The 21820-nt window shown below is 38.8% G+C and overlaps 1 protein-coding gene across 2 annotated transcripts; it reads left to right on the forward strand.

Moving 5' to 3' along the window:
- Nucleotides 1–3515: 3515 nt before the first annotated feature.
- Nucleotides 3516–20868, forward strand: LOC137107817 (periostin-like). 2 transcript variants are annotated; one of them, XM_067491851.1, is made up of 23 exons: nucleotides 3516–3780; nucleotides 4630–4728; nucleotides 9599–9663; nucleotides 9809–9966; nucleotides 10064–10228; nucleotides 10357–10503; nucleotides 10638–10779; nucleotides 12339–12551; nucleotides 12670–12804; nucleotides 12911–13059; nucleotides 13372–13508; nucleotides 14052–14182; nucleotides 14290–14420; nucleotides 15395–15497; nucleotides 15582–15649; nucleotides 15751–15796; nucleotides 15886–15915; nucleotides 17703–17927; nucleotides 18037–18072; nucleotides 19508–19552; nucleotides 19797–19874; nucleotides 19972–20007; nucleotides 20250–20868. In XM_067491851.1, the coding sequence occupies exons 1-23, from the start codon at nucleotides 3662–3664 to the stop codon at nucleotides 20303–20305; spliced, it is 2514 nt and encodes an 837-aa protein (XP_067347952.1). In that variant the 5' UTR covers nucleotides 3516–3661; the 3' UTR covers nucleotides 20306–20868. The 2 variants fall into 2 exon arrangements, with proteins under 2 accessions (XP_067347952.1, XP_067347954.1); XM_067491853.1 differs by lacking the exon at nucleotides 19508–19552 and having other exon boundaries at nucleotides 3517–3780.
- The last annotated feature ends 952 nt before the right edge of the window (nucleotides 20869–21820 follow it).

Here is a 21820-nt window from a genome sequence, read left to right on the forward strand (position 1 = left end):
TGCTGTTTTCATGTTGTTGAATGCTTGCAAAACTGAGCTTTAATGCCAAAAAATGCCATTAAAATTTGAAGGCATGTCATAAAACAATTCTCGTTAAATATTCCCCCAGCTACATTTAATGTTTTAATTGAACACTTTCACAGGTTTAAAGATAAAAGAGTAAACTTGATGTAATTCTGTTTGACGGAGCTTTAGCAACAGGGGTGTTACCTCGACATTTTAATGGAGGAAACGTTAAAGTATGAATGCCAAAAGCAAGTACTATTGAATGAATGAATGAATGCATTAATCAAGTTGGACCAAGCTCCGTACAGAATTACTGAACCCTTTCAGGGAGCTGTTTTCTTCCTCTTCAAGCAATCTGCCCATTAACTGCTGAAATGTTCTTCCATTAGTCCTAAGAGTAAGTGCAGGAAAATCGCACAATGGGCGGCCATTTACAGGATCTTCGGGCAATTTGCCTTCAAAAAAAAAAAAAGAGGGGCAAAAGAAAAATATGTGTATTACAGTCACTGAAGTATATTATATTCATTTGAAAGTCTTTCTCAAGGAACAGAGAAGCAGGAGATTGAACTGCAAACCAATATAATATAAATGTAAAACCTGTTGCTCATTAGTTACTGTGTTGTAGTTATGTGTTGCAAAATGATTCTGTAAATCAAAGTGTTATATATGTTATATTTCCACTAGTATATGGCTTTATCTCATGAAAAGGTCTTCAGATAACATCATCTGAAAAAATTTTTTGGTCTTAGTGGTCCTGCTGCTTCAGGACTCTTCCGGATGATTCATTCAGGTGATTCATGCATTTCGTAAGGCAGAAAATTTAAAATCTGTGAAGTGGTCATTTTACTGTTAACTGGAGAAATAAAAAGGAGCAGCTATCTTCTCCTAAAAACCAAACTGTCAAAAGAAAACCCCAGCAGGAACTTTTCGCTTCGTAACACTGTTGTCCAAACTAAGTTAGGACAGCGAAATGATATCACTTGCCCTTTCTGCTTTCCCACAGACCTTTTTGTTTTCTCAGAACAGCAGAACACATATTTTTGTAGCTTTCTGATACCTTCCTGTCTGCACGCTCAGTGGCCTGCGATTTTTTTTTATTTAGTTTTTATCACTGAACAAGGAACCAAGCAATGGAAAGATTACATTTTTAACAGATGATGAAACTGTGTGATCAGATGAGGAAACTGTGTGCAGACATGCTCCTGGGGCTGCGATGGATCTTCCAACTGCACTCAGCCAGGCTCTCACAGATGCTGAAACATTTAACATGTACAGATTAGTTTATAACTAGATTTTACTTCCAAACACTATTTTGCCTCTTTTCAGTTCGGACTGAAGTGATTTGTTCTGAAACTCGAGCTTTTCCCTCAACACTTAAATCTTAGTATTACTCACTTGAAATTCTCCAAAGCAACACATCTGCCATGTCCCTAAATATTGTAATTTTCAGTGCATGTGATGGATCGACATTTGCTATTTAGTGAAGTAAGAAGATACGTCCATGGATTCATCATCCAGAAAAAAAACGGAAAAGGTGCCACTTTATTAAATGAAAAAACAGCCGTAGTTACATGTATTTACTTTTTTTTTATTGTCCTTTTTGGCTTATCCCTTGAGTTCAAGGTCGCCACAGCGGATCATTGTCCGCATGTTGATTTGGCACAGTTTTGTCTTACCCAGTAACGCTTCGACATATACCCGGGACCGGAGATCGAGACAGTGACGGACTGGGCTGCAGCCACCCCCTGTTACATGTATGTATGTAATTGTGAAATCTGTATTACCCAGGTCACAGAGGCCTCACAGATGACTGTACTGACAAGTTCTTTCCACTAGGTGGAGATGTTATCATAGACTGGAGTTAGTGCTATTTGTCTTTTTATTTTTTTTTTCTACCCATATCTTTTGCATGATCTAAGATTCTAAATAACAACTTCACCTTCTCACTGCCTGCAAGGGTGCACAATAGTCCACTGCAGGTTGCAGGCAGTGAGAAGGTGACACATTGTGGTTTAATGTTTGTTGTAGAGGAAGCCGACAGAACAGAGGCAGATAAGAGTGAGACATTTTGCTGACTGTTAGTTATAAGTGACAACCCATCATGTGCAGTAGATCTTTGTGAGTCTGTTGCTTTATGTTTGTGAACCTTAAAGCACTAGGAAAGAAAATCAATAGCTGATGAGTTTAAATGCTGAATATTCGTTACTGGCTTGAATATGTGTGTTTTTCTTAATGTTACTCTATCCAAAGGGAGGAGGCCCGGTTGGCTGCATCTCAGACTGTATGCTGCTATCTTCTCTGTCTGAGGGGTCATGTAGGTTCATAAGGACTTCTGCTGATCAGGAAAACATTTATTCCTTTTAAAATAAATAAAACAGTTAAATAAATTATAAAACAGTTACATTAGCATTAGTGTGAACACCACAGTATCCAGTTCCTGGCTATGGTTTGTTTGTGCTTATATTTGTGGCCTAAACTGGAAGATTAAGCTCTCAGCTCAATAAATCACCAACATCAGGAGAGCTCTGACCTGCATGTTTCCACTTTAGAAGCACTCCTGTTCATGTTCACCAGTCAAGACCTTACATGACGACGTCCGGAGAATCTGTCTTTTATTTATTTATTTTTTTCTTTGAGCTATATCAGATCTGGCTTCAACTTGAGACACTGAGACAGCTCTAGGGACAAGCTGGGACTGGGAAAGACTTAAGCTGATGAATGATAACCATGACAGTAGGGCAGATGAAGGGAAAAGGGAAGCTGTCGGAGCACGAAGGGGAGTACAGGGGAGGAGAGGCTGGTGGAAATGATGAATCCCACATTGTAAAAGTAATGAGGAGGAGAGAACTATCCCAGGGGTTGGATGAAAAAATATACTCAGACTTCTGTCAGAAAGTGTGACTGTGTTATCTACACAGATTTGTTAATAAGGCTCTTTGGGCTTGATTTATTCTAGCACATTTAAAACTTATCAATCAATTTTATTTGCATAATTTTCTGCCAAATGTCCCAAGACACGTGTGTCTTACTGCCTCTGTTAGTTCATGTTTGAGCCGGAAAGAGTGACTTTGAATTTCTCCTTTAACTATATCCTTACATGTTTTTGTCTTTTGTGCATTTTTCACCTGCATCAGTCTTAAATCTATCTATATTACAAAGTAGTCTAATGGATTTTTAGGACAATCCACAGCTGGAAGAGAAGCTCTTACAATAGCGTGTAGGACTGTAGAATGTGAAGTTGAAGTTACAGGGTGTCGTTGGTGCTCTGGGATGTGATGGTGGTAAAGAAATTCATGTGAAATGCGTGTGAAAAAACGTGAGAAAAGGGGGAGACAATAAGCTCATGCTTGAGTCAGAGCTGGAGGCAGGATTTCTGACTAAAGAGAAGGGGGTGTGTGTTTGAGAACAGCACATAATGGTATGGAAAAGACAGTGAGAGAGTCAAAACAGAGTGGGTGGGTACAAGTGTGAGTTAGAGGGAGAGACATATGTTGGTATAAAAGCGCCCTCTCTCATGCACGCTCTCATATCTCCTGTGTATTTGTTTGCTGGTGTGCAGCTGTGTGAGTTTGCGTGTGTGTGTTTGTTTGTGTGTGTGTAGAAGACAAGAGGAGTGTGTGTTTGTTGCACTAAAGAGGACTGATAACTCCTCAGGATGCATCAGCTGCTAGTGGTGACCTTAGTGCTGGTGGCACTCTGTTCTCTTCAGAGTGTCGATTCTTCAGCTTATGACAAGATAGTGTCCCACAGTCGCATACGAGCCAGGAATCAAGGGTAAGAAGTCTCAGATGTGGGATAGAGGGAGAGAGCTAGACAAAAGAGGGAATGTGTGATGTCAGGCAGAGGCTGATACAAGTTCAAAGAACAAGTTTTAGGAGGTTTAGTTTTTCAAAACCAGAGACCTGGTGATTTTTACAATCCTGATCAGTCGGCTTGCATTTGTCAACAGAATAAAATGAACATAATGCATGATTTGTAAAAGGCTAACAAACGTGTGTCTATATGTGAAATGCTTTGCATGTCGGATTTTTCAATTATGTTATCTTCTAAAGTGGTTTTAACCAGGTTTTAATCAGATCATGATTTGATAAGCAGGTCAGCCACACTGATGACTTTATTGATTGGAGCCGTAATGGAAAATTCAATAGTGCCTCTCACATTCGTTCACTCTTCTAGTACAAATAATGTGACCAATTTCTTGTTTGACATTGATTCTGGTATTTTTTTTTTTATATAACTTTAAGTGGTATTAAAGAGTGTCTATTGCTAGTAGAAATTAATTTCTACCATTAACTGTAGTTAAAAAAAAAGGGAGCGAAGTATAAACTTGACTTGGCTCTTAAAAAACCAAATTATTCATTGTCAATCAACAATGCATAAGTCTTGACATGCACAGTTTAAATGACATTCTTTCTTTACCTGCATGCACCCCTCCCTGTTCCGTACCCTCACTCAACGACCTTCTCCTCCTCTCTCACCTTCTCATCCTTTCTTTTTACATTACCTATCTATGGCCCCTCTCCCCCTCCACCCTCACATTCTACCTCACTTGTCCCCCCTCCTCCCATTGCTTCTGTCTTTCCTTGTCACTCTCGCATCCCCCCCCCGCCTCGTTCCTCACAGCCCCAATGTGTGCGCTCTGCAGCAAGTCATCGGGACCAAGAAGAAGTACTTCAGCACATGTAAAAACTGGTACAAAGGCTCCATCTGTGGCAAGAAGGCGTAAGTCCTGACCAAAGTATTAAATGGATTGAAATGTATTTTATTTTATTTTGTTTTAATTTCATTTGCATCTAATCTAAGTGGCCATCACCAGTGTCCAAGTTTCTAGAAGCAGGCTTTTGGTAATTCTTGGAAACAGGAAACATCTAAGTATTAATTTAACTTATCAGATCACACCAGGTGTTCAGAGTTTTTGTACATGTGTACATGGATTTGAACCAACCGCTAACCTTCGCTGGTACCTGTTAGTTTATTTTACTATTGTCCTGAGGTCAGCACTGTGTGACCCCAGCTCTGGGGACCTTCAGGCTCAAGTCAACACCTATTCATCAGATTATTCACAACAAAGAAATTACGTCAATTTTAATAGTGATGACTGAAATGATACATTTACAAAGTTTTAAATGTGTTTTAACATTTTTCAGAAACAGGAGCTTTAGCCCAAAGTCTTCCAAATTAATGGGATTTTAAACTCTTACACATAGAAACTCTATGCAGAAGATACAATATCATTCTTTCTCTCTCTTTGTCTTCATCCATCCATCCTCTCCTCACAAGCCTGAGCATGCTAGGTAGCCTGCAGGCTGGGGGTTTGTTCTTTTGTAGACCTGCTGAGGTTTTAAACTCCGCACAACAGTGATTGATGCCCCACTCAAATGTTTCAGGTGCTCATAAAAAATGTAAATTCTTTTTGTTTGTATACAATTTGGCAAATAGGTGGGTATATTACTACCCACTACTAATATCTAATTTCATCACAAGGGTAGTGTGTACTTGATTTGCATGTGTGTTTGTGCATGTTTCATACTGTTTAATTAAATTACATTATTTAATAGCACAGATGACAACCAAACATTTAATTAGAAATGTATTAAAATAGATTTATTCATATAACGTTTATAGTGCTAGCATATATGGAGATTTTCAGTATGTGTCCCACAGCAGGAGTAATAGCTATTTTAGAGTTTAGCAATAAACTGTAATAATTCGTTTTTGCTAATTGAAAAAAAATGATTTATTAACAGGCAGGACATGAATATATCATTTTAGACTGTAACTTCTGCAGGACTTTATCAGAGGGCATTCTGAAATGGATGTACGTTAATAAATAGTTTCCATATCATCTATTGCAGAATAGGAACATGTTAGCTTGAAATATGTGGATTATAGCGGCGGATGTGTTGACGGTGTGTAAGGCTCGGCTGGAGATGCTCCCGCTTTGTAGGTGAAGTCTGTTGCGGGTTCTTTCCCGTTTACTCTCAATGAACCACACACGTGCAAGACCACACATGCACAAATACAGTAAACACATTTCTGTTAGTCATGAAATCAGCTGTAACACCTTCTGCTGTGTGATGATAAACAATAAAATGACTAGATGAGAGGGAAGCTGGATAAAAGAGTGACTCAGTCAAAAGTGTTTCATCTTCTCCCAGTTTTACCAACATATCATTACATTAACCACCCAGCAAGTATCAAACAACTACTAGAGATCATAATAAAACGTGAGGAAACAAAGCAGGGGTTTCTGCAGAAGGGACCAAACATATTTAACTGTTTTTGTCTATCAGGCTATTAATCAACAATAACAATAAAAATTACTTCAAAAAATAATTAAAAAGAACTAGACAACTTTAGCTAAACCCTTTTAACTGTTCACTTGCTATGAATGTTTCTTTCACCACTTTAGACAAGTTTAAAGAATTTTATTAATATTCCATTCAAATTGATAAGGTAACGTACTATACGAACCACATCAAAATAGGTGAAAGAATAAACAAAAATGGAGAAAACGTGAAAACCCTGCCTAAACTCCCCCACCGTCATTGGTTCACACTGACATTGACACTGACATTGTTCTACAGCAGTGGAGGAAATCCACCCAGCTGCAGTGTTGAAGAAAGATTAGAAAAGGCTGTTCGCCACAGCTTGAGGTACCAGGAAGCTGGTCTTTAAAGCTTCGCAACAGCACATGCAGCACATACATCTCTTGGGAGTCACTTTAACAAAAGAACAAGTTATGCCGATGGGGATTCAACCTGTGCTGTGTTCTTTAATTATCTACTGTGGAGTTAAACGATACCATGGGGATTTTTTTATTACCTTAATTTCCACAAATAAGTGCCGATGGGAGCTGCTGGAGGATCAGATGGAAATCCTTTTCTATGTCTTGTGCTGCAGCTCATATATATACAACATGTAAGGAGTAGTGAACACACTGTATGCCTAAAATCAAGTTTATTTGTGGTAATAGTATTAATACCATAGCAATGTAAAAAAATTAAAACATAAAGGTAAATCTCCATATATATCTAAAAAAAGAAAAATGTTGGTACAGTGTTCTGGAAACTGATGGCACTGCTTAGGAAGCACCGATGAGGACACATGAGAAAATTAGTATTGTTGATTACATAACAGGAAAAAAACTGTAATGTTCTCATGTGATGCCAGGCAACCCCACCTAGAGTGTGTGTGTGTGTGTGTGTGCGTGTGTGAGTGCGTGCGCGCATGCGTGTGTGTGCGTATGAATGCGTGTGTGTGCACAGATGCCCTGTGTTTGCACATCTGCTCATCTGGAAGCCACATTGAGCTGGTTCATGCAGTGACACATCCAGAGGCCTCGTTGCTGGCTAGTTCTGTCTCTGGTCTTTACTGCATCCATTATCCTGTCAAGAGTGCAGCGAGGGAGCAATGACTTCATACTTTCCTGACAGCCAGCTGTGTGTGTGTGGATATTTATGTATTTTACATTGTATCAATTAGTGTCAAAGCATAGAAAAATTGCACTGTAAGCAACATGAGTGTGTGCACAAAAATAGCAAACTCATAGGGGTTAGTATCTACCGTATGCACATTTCCATAGAAACACAGACTAATTAGTGGACAAGAGAGGTTGACTAAAACATGTGAGTCACTGTGGGGAGTTGAAATGAGAAAGTGAGTGATGTTTTCTGTTATGTGCACTGAACAGTATGTTTGAAGTGGGCTAAGAAGGGAGTGGTTTATCCTTGCATAATGGATCACTACCATTCATTTCTGAAAGGAAAGCAAATAGTGATTTGTTTTGGATGTCAGATTGTAGAGAAAGCACATACTGTGTAGAAGTTCGCAAAGAGTTCATTTGATCATCTTAGTAGAACAAACAAACCTTTTTACCAAACCCACTCAATGCTCCAACTGGAACCTATGAAGTGCTTCAGGTTCAACCCTAATTAAAGTTATCCCAGCGTTCAGGCTGTTTCTCTGGTGCCTCATTGTTTAGTATCCAATGCTGACTCACTGCTAGTTGCTTTGCATCTTGGAATATGTGTGTTAGCTTGGGATCGGTCCCAAACAAATGGCTGCTCACTGCCGAAGGTTGGCTTCCTACAAAGCAGTGGTTCCAAAACCTTTACTGATAATGTCCAATAGAATTGTTTTTCAGCTAAGTACATCCTTTACCAGCACAAAACATATGTATTTCATACCATACAATGCACAAATACCACATAAAATGAATTTCTTAATCCATTGCAAACACATATTCTTCATTATCCTGACAGTAGTTTGGTGGCTCTTATTTTTTTTACTTGTCTGCTCTATGGTTTCAGCTGTGTTGCGGCTACATTTTAACAGCAAATCCACTTTCTTTATTTCTGTCCGTCGTTTTATGCAAACTGGCTTCCCACTAACAGTGGTTTTGATTGCATTAGTGGATTTCAACGTTTCTGGACTTTTAAGGTTGCATTGAAAATAGGAATCCTGACTTTAAAATCTGGTTTATCAAACTTTTACAATTTTTAAGAAAGATACTGTTTAATTATCTTGGTATTAATGTGTGACTGGTATGTGTAAAGTGTAAATACGTCCTGCAGTCCTTCAGACTTCAGAAACACGGATTGTGCAGCTTTATTGTTGTTCGTACTGTTAGCAGCTCCTTTCTGCTTCCTGTCAGGATGTTTCTCCTTTGTTGTGTTTGATTTATTGGCCAATGTGTATTTGACATGGGTGTGTTGCTACACAGGGGCAGAACACACCCATGTCTGGTTTATAAGTTAACATACTGTATTCTAGATCTAGATGAAAAAAAAAGTATGCTGTAGTAATGTTGGGGCTACAACTATGGCATTTCACTTATTGTATGTGACACCCATAGGAGTAGTCCTCTACATTTTTTTTTCCAACAATAATTTTGAAGAGAGACATCAAATCTTTACAGTAATTCAGCTCGTCAGTGTTATACATTTTCTCTTCTGGGCTGTTTAGATGATGTTACTCATACCGTTGCTTTTTAAAAATTTAATTTCTTTCCTTTTGTGCTGGGCTTATTGCTGTACTGGAAATGCTGTTGGCTTGCTGTCTTGGGCTTGTCTTTCCTGTTCAGCCATTGGTGGTTCAGCAGGTGGTGACCTGCTGGGAGTTGCGCTCTCTGCCAGCCTTCTTGTGGACGCTTTTAATGGACCGCATTCATATTAGTTGTGTTTTTCTGGCCCCTGTTATCACCCTTAACTTGCTTCCTTTTTATTTTTATGACCTCATCATTTCTCTGCTCTAGCTTTCAAATGTGCTTTGCCCAATTATGGATATGATATTTGGTGAGTAAGATTCGTTCTTCCACTGCCCAGCATGTCTTTACTGCCCTAAACAGGTTTGTGGTTGTTCTTGAAGTTTTTCCATTGCATCTATTTTGCTTGTTGCCTTGTTTTATTTTTGTTTTTATTTCTGTTGCAAAAAGTGTGAATTGTTTAATGTCCATCTCTCTGACTGTTTATGTTACTGTATCACATTTTCTTTTTACGTTTGCATCTCAATAAAATTAATCACTGTTGTTTTATGATCAGCTAATTAATGAAATCACACAGTACTTATATGTTTGTTCTTTTTTCGACAGCATGGTAGTATATGAGTGTTGTCCTGGGTACACGAAGCTGCAGGACCATAAAGGATGCCCTGCAGGTAGGTTTCCCACAACTCAGGTCTTGAATGGTTGAATAACATTATTATGTCATACAGTTGTGAATTCAAAGTAATTTCAAAAGTGTTATTCCTGTTGACTGGCCTATTGCTGAGAATGAACAATTGCTCTGCTTTTCCCACCTAGTGGCCCCCATCGACCACGTGTATGGTACGCTGGGGCTGGTAAAGGCCACAATGACGCAGCAATACTCTGACATGTCCAAGCTAAGAGAGGAAATTGAAGGCAAAGGCTCATTCACCATGTTTGCACCTAGCAATGAAGCCTGGGATCAGCTGGAACCTGTGGGTAGCCTGAAAGTTTAAAACCTTTCTAGAGCAAAGCAAAGAAATAGTCAGTCAATCAGTCAGTGCTCTTTACCAAATGTTGTGATTTCCCCAGGAGGTACGCTCTGCACTGGTGAGCAATGTGAACATCGAGTTGTACAACGCTCTTCACTTCCACATGGTAAACCGTCGTCTTCTGACCAAAGACATGAAGAATGGCATGACTGTATCTTCCATGTATAATGACCTGGGACTCTACATCAACCACTACCCAAATGGGGTCAGTTTATCCACTATGTAAAATGCACAAGATTGCATGACAACATAAACATGATAATGAATATCTTAAACTACTTCTGATCTAAGTGAGCATCTTGGTTTATTAAAAAAAACAACCTTTTTCTAAAGATTGTGACAGTAAACTGTGCCAGGATCATCCTGGGTAACCAGGTGGCCACAAATGGTGTAGTACATGTCATTGATCGGGTCATCAGCGCTGTGGGCAGCACCATCAAGGATATCCTGGATGTCTCAGACGAGCTTTCCACCTTCAATGTGTGTAAAATTTTTATTACAAAGCCAACATTTTCTTTGACTGATGAAGCTAGAATGAAGTATTAAAAACAACATTAGCTGGAGCTACAAGGTTTCTAGCAATGTGAGACACATTGTTCTGTCTTGTTTCCCAGACTGCGGCGTTGGCTTCTGGTATGATGGACAAACTGGAGAAGCCTGGCCACTATACTCTGTTCGCTCCCACTAATGAAGCTTTTAGGAAATTAAGCCCAGGCTACTTGGAGAGTATCATGGAAGACAAGGCTGTTATTGCAGGTATATTGCACATCTGATATGTGAATAGTAATAGAAATTACTAACATACTGTGCTTTTGTCTTTGTGCATGTTGCAGAGATTAAGAGCAATAAAATATTTTTATCTTAGGACTGACAGTGTTGGTCAAACAGGAAGTTCTTCCACATCTTGTGTCCAGGCAGAATTCTATCATTTGTACACACATTTATGGTTCCCAGTGTTTCCACTTTTGTTGATCCCTCCACACCTCCAGTAGATGAAAGTTTTCAATTAACCAATAAACTGAAAGAGTTGATTGGTTAGATATGTGGACTGTCATGGTTGCTAATGAATGTAGTGTAACCCATGAGGTTGACAGTTTTGTTTCTATTAATTTAACATATTTTATTAAATTTACTTCCATACAATTTGTTGCTGACATTTATATCCCTGGGATTGTAGTTACTTTGGACGTCTCCTTCTTTTTATATAGCACTAGCTAACTTTCCTTAGACTTGCAATGACCTCAAATCAGTCTGATAGGTTAATTCAATATTTACAACCAAATTACTGAAGTCATCTTCCAAATCCATTTAACAAATTGCAGCTAAATCTTTCACACAATGTAAGTCCTCAAACCACACAATGAAAGCAGGAAACCCATGTCTTCACAGTGGCAGCTTATCTTCTAACTTGCTGAGTCACTATCCAGCCCGGATTGTTTGCTTGCCAATCTGGAAAAACAATATAACCTCAGATAAATTCTCAAAAACCCAAACACATGGCAGGATTTACTGACCAACCATGTTAAAACAGCCTCCAAAACAAAGATAATATGGAGCCTTATGCCTTGTCTCTACAGGTTTGGGCCAGAAAGTAATTTTGCCAGCAGTGCCACACTGATTGCATTTAAAATGTTGTGGTTTTCAAAGGTATTTGCATTTCTTTTGCCAGGCCAGTATTACTTCCTTAGTTTATCAATTGGACTTAGTCAGTGGTGAGATCCCATATATAAATGACAGAAGTAAATATTTGTATAAGAAGTGTGTGTTTTGACTATTGATTGCAACTATCAAGCTTGTGTTGCATTGCTACGACTACTGGACATACAAAGCCTACAAATTAGTTTATTCTTATCAGCTACTTTTCCCTATTAAGTAAATTTAACATTTTAATAATTTTGAAACATTTACATGGGTCTATAGGAAAAAGATTATTCATCTTTGCTGAAAAGTAAGTTTGAACAGGTCAGTCAGAAATCTCCCCTTTCTGAGGTCACGATGGGCGTTGTTTACATAGGCCTTTCTCCAGATTGGCCGAAACACTCGACAGGGAAAAAAAAATAAAAATCTGGGCTGATATCAACACTGATGGTTCACACACTTGCAAAGAATCATGGGGTGCGAAAGCTCACTTACTTTTAAAGCTTAAGATATTTTCAGACATGTCAAAATACATAATTGAAGTTGTATTTCATCTGCACAATTAATAAGTACCTTTAGGGGATCTCTAAAGGTAATGCATAAATGCATAAACGAGTAAATCTAACCTAGTTTATCCCACTTTACTCACACTAGCTTTTTCCTCTTTGTTCCATCAGCCCTGGTGAACTACCATCTGCTGAAGAGTGTTCAGTGTTCAGAAGCAATCATGGCAGGGTCAGTGTATGAGACCGAAGAGGGAAGCACCATAGAAATCGGCTGCGATGGGGACAGTCTGACAGTCAATGGCATCCAGATGGTGCTAAAGAAGGATATTGTTGCCACCAATGGTGTGATCCATCTTATTGACCAGGTGCTAATCCCTAACTCAGGTAAAGCACATGTTAAACATGATTTAAGATTCCTCCAGATGATATGCTAGCGTTAACAATCCTTTAGCTATATGTCTTTTTCTGTGATCATCACCATGTCATGTTTATGTGATATCAGCCAAGGAAGTGAAGGACTTGATGGGAGACTCTCAGAGCAAGTTCAGTGACATGATCTCCGAAATGGGCTTAGCTGCCGCCTTGGGTCCAAAGACAGAATACACACTCCTTGCTCCTGTCAATACAGCATTCACTAGTGAGTTGATCTCCAACCAAGTTTAAATAAACAGCGGAACAATAGTTTCAGATTTCAGAGGCATACTGTTAATTTTAAATCTATAACTTTTCCTTGTTTTTGTCAGACGAGCTGGTGTCAACAGACGAGAGCCTGCTGAAACTCATTTTGAAAAACCACATCTTGAAGCTTAAAGTTACACTTAGTGAACTTTACAATGGACAGCTGCTGGAAACCCTGGCTGGGAAGCTGCTCAGAGTCTTCATCTATCGCAATGTGAGAGCTTTGTATATGTTTGTGTGTAATGCTGTAACAAAGTCAAATCAAAGGAACAGGAAATGAGATAAGTAAAATGCAATGGAGAGTGTAAACTTCCATATTGTAAATCTGGAAGCCATTACCCAGCCTCTTATCAAGTGTTACCATGATTTTGCTTATTTTCAACTGTAAACAAAGGCAATGAAACAGCTAATTAGTCCAGTTCTTGGCAGATAAAGTGTGTTTAAGCACTGGCGATCGCATATTTGAAATGACTGTCTTTAATTTTCAGTGTCACTGTTTACCTTTTGATCATTTCTCTGTTTTTAGGCTGTGTGCATAGAAAATGCATGTATGGTACGTGGCAGTAAGGAGGGAAGCAATGGGGCCCTCCATCCTCTAAGATCTGTCATCAAACCACCAGAGAAATCAATGTTCCAGCTCCTGGTTGCTGACGGACGATTCAAGTAACAGCCACATTTTATTTTATGTTATTTTTTGCTGTACTCATTTTTATAATAACAATGAATGATATGTGATGTATTCTTTATTTATTTGTTGTCTTAAATGTATTTGATGTCCTGGCTTTGAGATGCCTTCATGAAGACCAACCTTTAGAAATAGTATACTTGATTGAAAATATCATGTATAAATATGTACAAAGTACAAAATACTGTACAATTTAACACACTCCAAAGTAGCTTTGGTGGACTCATGTTTGGAAACATTTGCTGTTGATTGATTTTTCAAACTTCATATTTTTTGACCAAGTGGTATATGCTGCAACCACAGATGAACAGAGAAAGCAGGTGTATGAACAAGTGGAATACATACATGTCTGATACAAATTCTTACAAATACCATAATCCACCACTTTAAAATGAGTAAGAGATGAACAATTTGGTCCAAATGCGACATAGAATCTGCTCTCATCGTTGCTTAAACCAGTCGTATGTGAGTTTGAAATTTTCTGTTCTTTCTTCTTATTTCATTTCTTTGAACAAATTCAGGATTTTCCTGTCATTGATGGAGACTGCAGGTCTCACTGATCTGTTGAAGCAGCAAGGTTCCTACACCATTTTTGCTCCAAGTGATGAAGCCTTTAGTGGCCTCAGCAAAGAGGACTTAGCTGTGCTCAGACGTAAGTAAAATGAATATCACGATCCATATCAGTAAAAAGAGAGAGAACATATACCAGCTTTTCAGCAAAGTGTGTAAATTGTATGTGTATTTTCTTGTCACTGACAGGTGATGTGAATTCTTTGAGAACCATTTTGCTGTACCACTTCAGTAATGGCACCTTCATCAATGGAGGATTAGAAGGAGGAGTCACAAATCTGCTTAAAACCCTCCAGGGCAACAATCTGCAAGTTTTGTCTGTAAGTACCATTAACCATCATCTGAGTGTGTATTTTTGTCCTCCGAATCAGTAAGACAGGGGTAGTTCATGAATCACTGAAAGATTAATCAAATGAAGGAAATGCCTAAAGTATTTCTTCACCAACAGATGCACCAGTTTATAAATTGTTGAATTTTGTAAAGGGTGCGCAACCAAGACTCTAGTCCCCAAACATGCTGGCTGGTAGCTGGATTTTAGTTACCTAAAGATAAAAAAATCAAAATCATTCTGGCTATTTGATGAAAAAGAGTAGATTGTTCTTTTAAGAGCACATTTGTGCTATGAAATCAAGTTTGGAATTATCACAGATTAATACACATTTAATTTAACATAAATAATACAATTTAAGAGCTGGATGTCTTTGTCCCAAAGTAATAAAATCTGGCTTGCTGACATTTGTTTGTCAACTCCCACCACTGCTGTTTCTGGCGCCCATCTGCCTTGACCCCCACCTCTCACCTTTTGTCACATCAGGTTATCAGCCAAGGTCTCACATCAGGTCCTTAGGCCTGCGTTAATGGACACAGTTGTTTGAAACAGTTACAGGAATTATTCAGGCCTCACACTGTTATAAAAACAAGACTACGGTGATTTGTAAAACATGTGTTTAGTTTTTTTAGTGTTTAGATTTTTAGAGAAATGACTCTTTTCAGCAGGTGAGGGATGAAAGCGGGGAAGCAGAGGAAAAGGGAAACCTATCCTTTCTCAGAATATTCAGTCACAACTGTGTGGACAATAAAACTGAAGGAAATTAATCATACATGGAATTTCCCACTCTCTTTTCCAACAATGGAGCGCACTGCCTGGGATTTCTGTTAAGCGTCTGGCCTCAAGCCCTCTCATGTCAAACCATTCACAAAAAGTGTTAATATTGATGTTTGGGGAGTATACAATTTAGCAAAATCTCGAGTGTAGACATTTTTCACTTGCTCGTTCATCTTCTCTTTAACTCAGGCTAACAACACCATTCATGTCAACTCTGTGGGCGTTCCAGACAGTGACCTGATGGCCACAAATGGTGTGATTCATGTGGTGAAGAATGTTCTCTATCCTGCAGGTGGGAACAGCATACATTACCATACGTTCACATAATGTGCAAACAGGGCTGAGATGCATTTTCCCTTATGTATATTGATTGCAGACCTTCCCGTGGGCAGTCAGGACCTCCTGGTCCTCCTGAAGAAGCTGATTAAGTACATCCAGATACACGTAAGGCAAAGAAGAAGCACGTCTGTGAATGTGTACAGCTCAACTTATCTACTTATCAAGTGCCTTATACCTTCTGTTATGTTACTGTTTTTGTTTTTTAGTATGTTTCTGGATTTTCTTATACTGAGATCCCACTCACTTTCATCAGTAAGTTCCCTTAGTGCAACACTTGCACAGACTTTTTGAATATGCATATGGATCTGCAACAAGATAAAACAATTTATGTTACTTTACAGAGAGGACCATCACTACTCATGTTGAAACAGGTGAGACCAGTATTGTTACCACATGATTGTATGTCTTGGTCAGAGGATTGATTTATTATTACTGGTGAAATGTATGAGTCATTCAGAAACTGATGTTCATTGGTAAAAATAAGCATTTGCTCTTAAGTTAAATCCACTCCTGCAGCCACACGCAAATCATGCACTGCATTCAAGCCTCTTCCCTGCTTCTTCTTCTTCTTTGTTCCCATGAATACCCCGTCTTAATTTTTCTTAAGTCAACTTGGACCTCTTGGCATATTTAATCAACCCCTTTAGCGATGAGGTAATTGGGCAGTTGAAGCACACGGTAACAGGGTCAGAGACCATAGACGTCTCTTGGATGTTGTTCGCTCAGTTGGTCTGAATCCAGTACACAGATGGGAGCATGCCTTGAGATATTGGATAATATAGACAAGATGAAGTCAGATTCTTTTAAAGTTATTAAGCGCATTACGTGAAGATCAGAACTGAACCTCGGGACCTCCAGGGGGTTTAATTTAGGGGTTGTGGTATTATGCTATAAATGTATGGAAATAGAAGTTTTACATGTATTTTTATGAATATTGTTGGCATTGTATTATACGTGTAATGTTTTCAGCTCTTATCGTTCATCAAACAAGAGTGCAAAAATGAATAACACACTCTTTGCTTGAGTTGCTTATAAGAATGCATCACTTTGTTTTATATGGACTCAGAAGCATTAATATTTAGCCCTGCTTGAGAGGCTTAGAATAAGACTGAGTAGCAACGGGTTGCAAAAGCACAGAAACTGTGCTGTGACACAATCCAGTATTTTTGTGTGATTGATGAGTTAACCTTCCAGAATAAGAAAAAAAATGTAAAAATGTCTAAACGACTTTGTTGAGAGAAAAGACATGAGCTTGGCTGAGGCTATCCATTACGGGACCTTGGGCCAAAGACGACATGTTCTCTGATGCATTCAAACATCTGTCAGCTTTCATCTAATTATGGGTCACATCATCATGTCATCCAAAAAAATTCTGCACTCAGAAGAAGAAAATATAAAAGAATCAGCCTGGCGCAAGTTTCTAGTGGAGCTGACCCAAAAAAGGATTTGTAAAAATCTAGATAAAAGAGATCTCTATTATGAGATGGAAATGTATTGACTGGGTTTAAAACGTGTAATGTAACATGCCACATTTTGTCCTTTTGTTATTTTGATAAACCTGTAGGCGGCGATCAGTTCTTGTAAGCATTTTATGAGCAATGTTTGTGTGTATGGCACTAGTGCTACCGCCATCTCCACTACGTCCTACACCGCTAGACACCTGCTTTTTGTTTTTCCTCAAGACTAAGTTTTTTCTTTAACAACTCACCCCAGCCAACACCACCTATTGTAACTAGTGTGTGTGTGCTATTTTATTTTATTTTATTTTATTCTATTCATTTCCTATTTCACTTTTCTAGTTACTGCTATATCCTCACTCTTGAATTAAATTTTCACTGCACTGTACATTTGCTTCTGATGAGGTTATGAGCATCTCCGACAAAGTGAGATGTAATGGAAGGCAAGGCCTCAAAATCAATAAGTAGGCGAAAGCTGTCCTTAGAGAATAGCACACTGCAGCATAGATCATAAAATCATTACTTATTAGGTAATATTATTAGGCTCTGTTTTTTTTTTCCTCAATGCAATATAATGGTCTGCTGTACACACATCCTTCTCTCATAATAGAAAATACTGTAAGTTGAAGAGTACAACCTTCACATGACCACTCTTTCTGCTATTCTTAAGTGATGCTCATGTTACCTTTTTCTCTGTTTAGTCCCTGATGTAACAAAGGTGACAAGGGTCATTGGGCCAAAATCTACCTTGACCAAGGTATCAACAGTCATTGAGACAGAAGCAAAAGTCACTAAGGAGATTATTGACGGGGAACCAGTGACCACCAAGGTAACCAGGGTCATCCAGGGAGAGCCTTCAATCACAAAAGTAACAAGAGTCATTGAGGGGCAGCCGGATATTACCAAGGTTACAAGAGTTATTGAGAGTAAGTTCATCATTCCTGTTTTGAGCACAAATGATAAAGAAAAGTTGGAATCAAATACATTTTCAACCGTTTAAAATGAAGATTTAATAGAACAGTGTATTGATTGCAGGTGGACAGTTCGATGCAGATGGAAGGAGGATTGGAGGTCAGTGTCTTTTTACATGTTTTTTTTTTCTTTATAGAGCATGATAGATGAGCTCTGTAAGAACTTTCTTCTAACAGCTCTTTTAACAATTCACGTTCACCTCAGTTAACTGAGTGTCATCACATTTCCTTGGTGATCATCAGTTAAGTCACCTGACATACTGTTTTCATGTTGTGCACCATTTTACCCTCAACAGGGACATTTTTAATCAAAACCGTTTTGTTTTTTACACAATTTAATTCAGACTCACTTGAGTAACAGTTTTCATTTTGTCATATATATTCCTTGGCAATAATTACTATGTCGATTGTCTAGCCATTTGGAAGAAGTGGAAATAAATGTCCATGTCCACTTGTCAGTAAGTAAACAAAATGAACTAAATAACTATGATGTTATACAGCATCTTGCTGAGCCACCACGGTACATTTTGTAGCATAATAAAACACAACAGGTGACCAATTCCTACTTATTTACTACTGAAAGGAACCAGAAAACTGTGTTTTTTATAATATCTAGCTCTTTAAGCTACTTTTTAACTTGGCTGTTTTGGCCACCAAAACAAAGCAACCAGCCAGAGTTTCTGCTGCTGCCTGCATCTACAGTCAGTTCCTAATCAATGTTGCTTATCTAATAAAATATACAAGACAGCTGCTTCCTGATGGGAAAGACTTACAGATCACCTATGCTTAAGATTAGGCAGCCAAACATGCTTTACTCAGTTAACAGTTTCATTGATGTCAAGCTTTGGCCAGCCACCATTAAGAATATCACTAACTTTTTCTAGTTTTTCTAGTTTCTTGTATAGGTTTAGCAGTAACACCATTAAGGAAGGAGGTTTTCATTTACAGTCCATCATTTGCTTAGGCACACATAGTTACAAAAGGGTTTTGTGCATGTTTTTCTACTGCCCATGGTGCACCATGATCTGGATGTCAGTCCATCCCACCACCTATGCATCTGACATCATCTCTCTGTCAGCGTTCTTGTCTCCCAGTGCAAGAACCCCATCTTTCCCATACTCAGCTGTGAACACAGCTGCGATGTGAATGTGTGTGCAGCGAGCAGATTATAACAAACCATTTGGGGTGCCCGACTCAGACCTTTGGGCCATTGGCTTGTTTGAGTACAGTGGGAGGTGTGCTTTAAACCTACCTTCAACTGCTTCATGGGTGCCTTGCAGCGTAGTCGGGCTAAAAAAAAAACCTTTGGCTTTTTCTGAGCTGAGCGCCCCCTCTGCACACCTGTACTTCACACCTTCTTCATTTGTGTGCAAGTGCGTATGTGTATTGCACATTAGTGCTTGACTTTGTGTTGGCGGTGGCGGAGGAGGTATTTTATGGGGTGTATGTACCTGTCAGTCTGTACGTCTGTCAGTCAGTACAGTTGCTAAGTCGCTACATGACTTTCAACACCCTTCTCCGCTGCCCGTCTGAAGGTGGAGCCGGATACATCACAGCGAACGAGCCATATATCATTGAGGGTAGGGGCTCCTTATATAAACTCTTCATACTAAACAGGTTTCTTTAAATATTTATTTAATTTCCTCCTTGAAATAATCACATTTACAAATCTGTCGTTATTGGTCAAATAATTGGCTGCTTCTGGTAGGTAAGGAGGACATTTTTAACACTGTTGTAACCCCATACATGATGTTGTATGATATTGTATGTGAGGGACACATCAATTTGTTTTGTGGATCTAATTGTTTTCTTATGACCGTTCAGTCCCTAAGTTTACTACTATCCATGGCAACCCAGACCTGGTCGATGAGGAATCAAGGAGAATTTCTGAAATCATTCGAGGTGAATATGCAGAAATGCAGACCTGCACAAATCTTCCACAGTACTTACGTGTGTGGCCAAATGCAGTTTTTGACTATGTCGTCTCTTGTTTTCACAGAGGGGGGAAAATTTGCAGCTGCCAGGAAACCTCCAGGTAGGAACAAGATTAGCTGTGGATGCATCCATCAACACCAATTTTGGATGAAGCTAAAAAGAGTTTGCCAAAAAACACATCATCACTGCTTGTCATTGTTAGATTTTCTCTTTGCTTTTGTTGTCTTTACAATTTAGTTTAGTCCCTCTATACCTCTTCACATGCCTTTCCTTTATCACCTGTTTTATTTTGTCTTTGTATTAATTTGATTCTGTGCATGAACTCTGTCTTCACTTTTACAGCAGGAATGAGGAGAAGGTCAAGGTTGGTGAGGCGTCACCACAAGCCAAGGGAGTGAATTCTGCAGAGAGGAAACACCTTTGGGCTCACTGCAGAGACTGAATGCAAATCCTGTGCTCCTGGTTGAGTGCTGGAGGATTTAAAAGCTGTAGACCAATAAAGAGACATTAAGTTTAACTAATTGTTTCTTTCTTCAGACTACCAATTAGGAAACATTGTTTACTTTTCCATTTGGACCATTTTGTATGTGATAGGCATTGTGTGTAATCACAATGCAATGATATTAGACAAACCCTTCATGTAAGTAATGTAAGTGAGCAAGGGAATATGATTTTCTTTTTTACTGTGGGGTAGATTGTGTGCAAGGTGAGATATACCACTGAGAGATTTGTAAAAGTTTTTTTAGTTTTTTTTTTTTTTTTAAACAATGTCTCTTTTATAATTTTACAGCTTGGGAATACTTTTGAATGCTTTCTATGGTGCTTGGATTCTGTACAATGGGTGCATTTCTATGACTATGACAAATTTTCAAATTCAAATTTTTCCAGCTTTAATAACTGTTTTCATAATGTTTTACCTAAAGAAATGGTTGTAAATAAAATGCAAATAATTGTCTGAGAATACTCTTTACGTTTTCATTATTACTTCATGTCTCAGTATAGCTGGTCTTAATCACGATACTGTCACCCCTCTAATCAAACATTGTCTACAAGACCCGACAAGACAGCCAGACTGTCTCTGTCCAAGGGTAACAGAAACACCAAAATCTCAGTAAACAATGAGTTGTGTATGATTTGCTTAATTTCTACATGAACCAAAGTAACAAAACCACATGACCCAAAATTACATTATAAAATAATTTAACTTTTTAGGGGGCCATGTACCTAGTATAATATCCTGTAGTCTCAACTGGTTGTCAGGCAAGTGTTCATAGCCAGAGACAGGTCTAAGCCATCACCATTAAGGAGGGAAAACACTTAATCACTAGCCCCCTTTACATAACTTACATAACTGTAAACTTATGGACAAGTATTTTGCTTAATTACACGTAGCCATAGACACACAGATTTGTCTGCTCGGGACTGGTGTCATGTTGGCTCTGTCACTTCATCACCTGTTATGCGAGCTTGATCTGTGCTGCAGAGGTCTGGGCAGCCTCTTTTTGCCTGGCCTAAAGACCAAGCCTTTGCTGCAAGTGCCAGATTTATGACTGCGAGAGTCCAAATGAGGTTGGCTTGGTTCTTACCCATGTGTGGTTTCCATGATAGCTACAATATCAGATCAAGTTCTCATGCAAACCCCCGGTGACAATATAGCGTAACTATAGTAAGCATTGCCTGTAGGTGTTAATGTGAGTGCGAATGGTTGTCTGTCAGTGTATGTTTGTTTATGTTGGTTTTCTACATGGTGGTTTTGAGTGGTATCCATGGTGATTGAGGATACCTTGAACAGGATGCAGATCATCCACTCTTCCATTGCTAAAGCATCTCCAGATCGTCAGATCATTACATTTTCACCTCAGTGCTTCACTGAGGGCAAGCAGGCATCTAATATCATTTAATGAGCTCTGCAT

Source organism: Channa argus, chromosome 22, assembly GCF_033026475.1.
Source record: "Channa argus isolate prfri chromosome 22, Channa argus male v1.0, whole genome shotgun sequence".
NCBI classification, from domain to species: domain Eukaryota; kingdom Metazoa; phylum Chordata; class Actinopteri; order Anabantiformes; family Channidae; genus Channa; species Channa argus.

Excerpts from the sequence above, each read along its gene's own strand:
- LOC137107817 (XM_067491851.1), top strand. The coding sequence starts at position 3,662 with ATGCATCAGCTGCTAGTGGTGACCTTAGTGCTGGTGGCACTCTGTTCT. Across the intron at positions 10,229-10,356 it reads TCAACCACTACCCAAATGGG|ATTGTGACAGTAAACTGTGC; the intron begins GTCAGTTTATCC and ends CTTTTTCTAAAG. Across the intron at positions 13,509-14,051 it reads GTTGCTGACGGACGATTCAA|GATTTTCCTGTCATTGATGG; the intron begins GTAACAGCCACA and ends GAACAAATTCAG.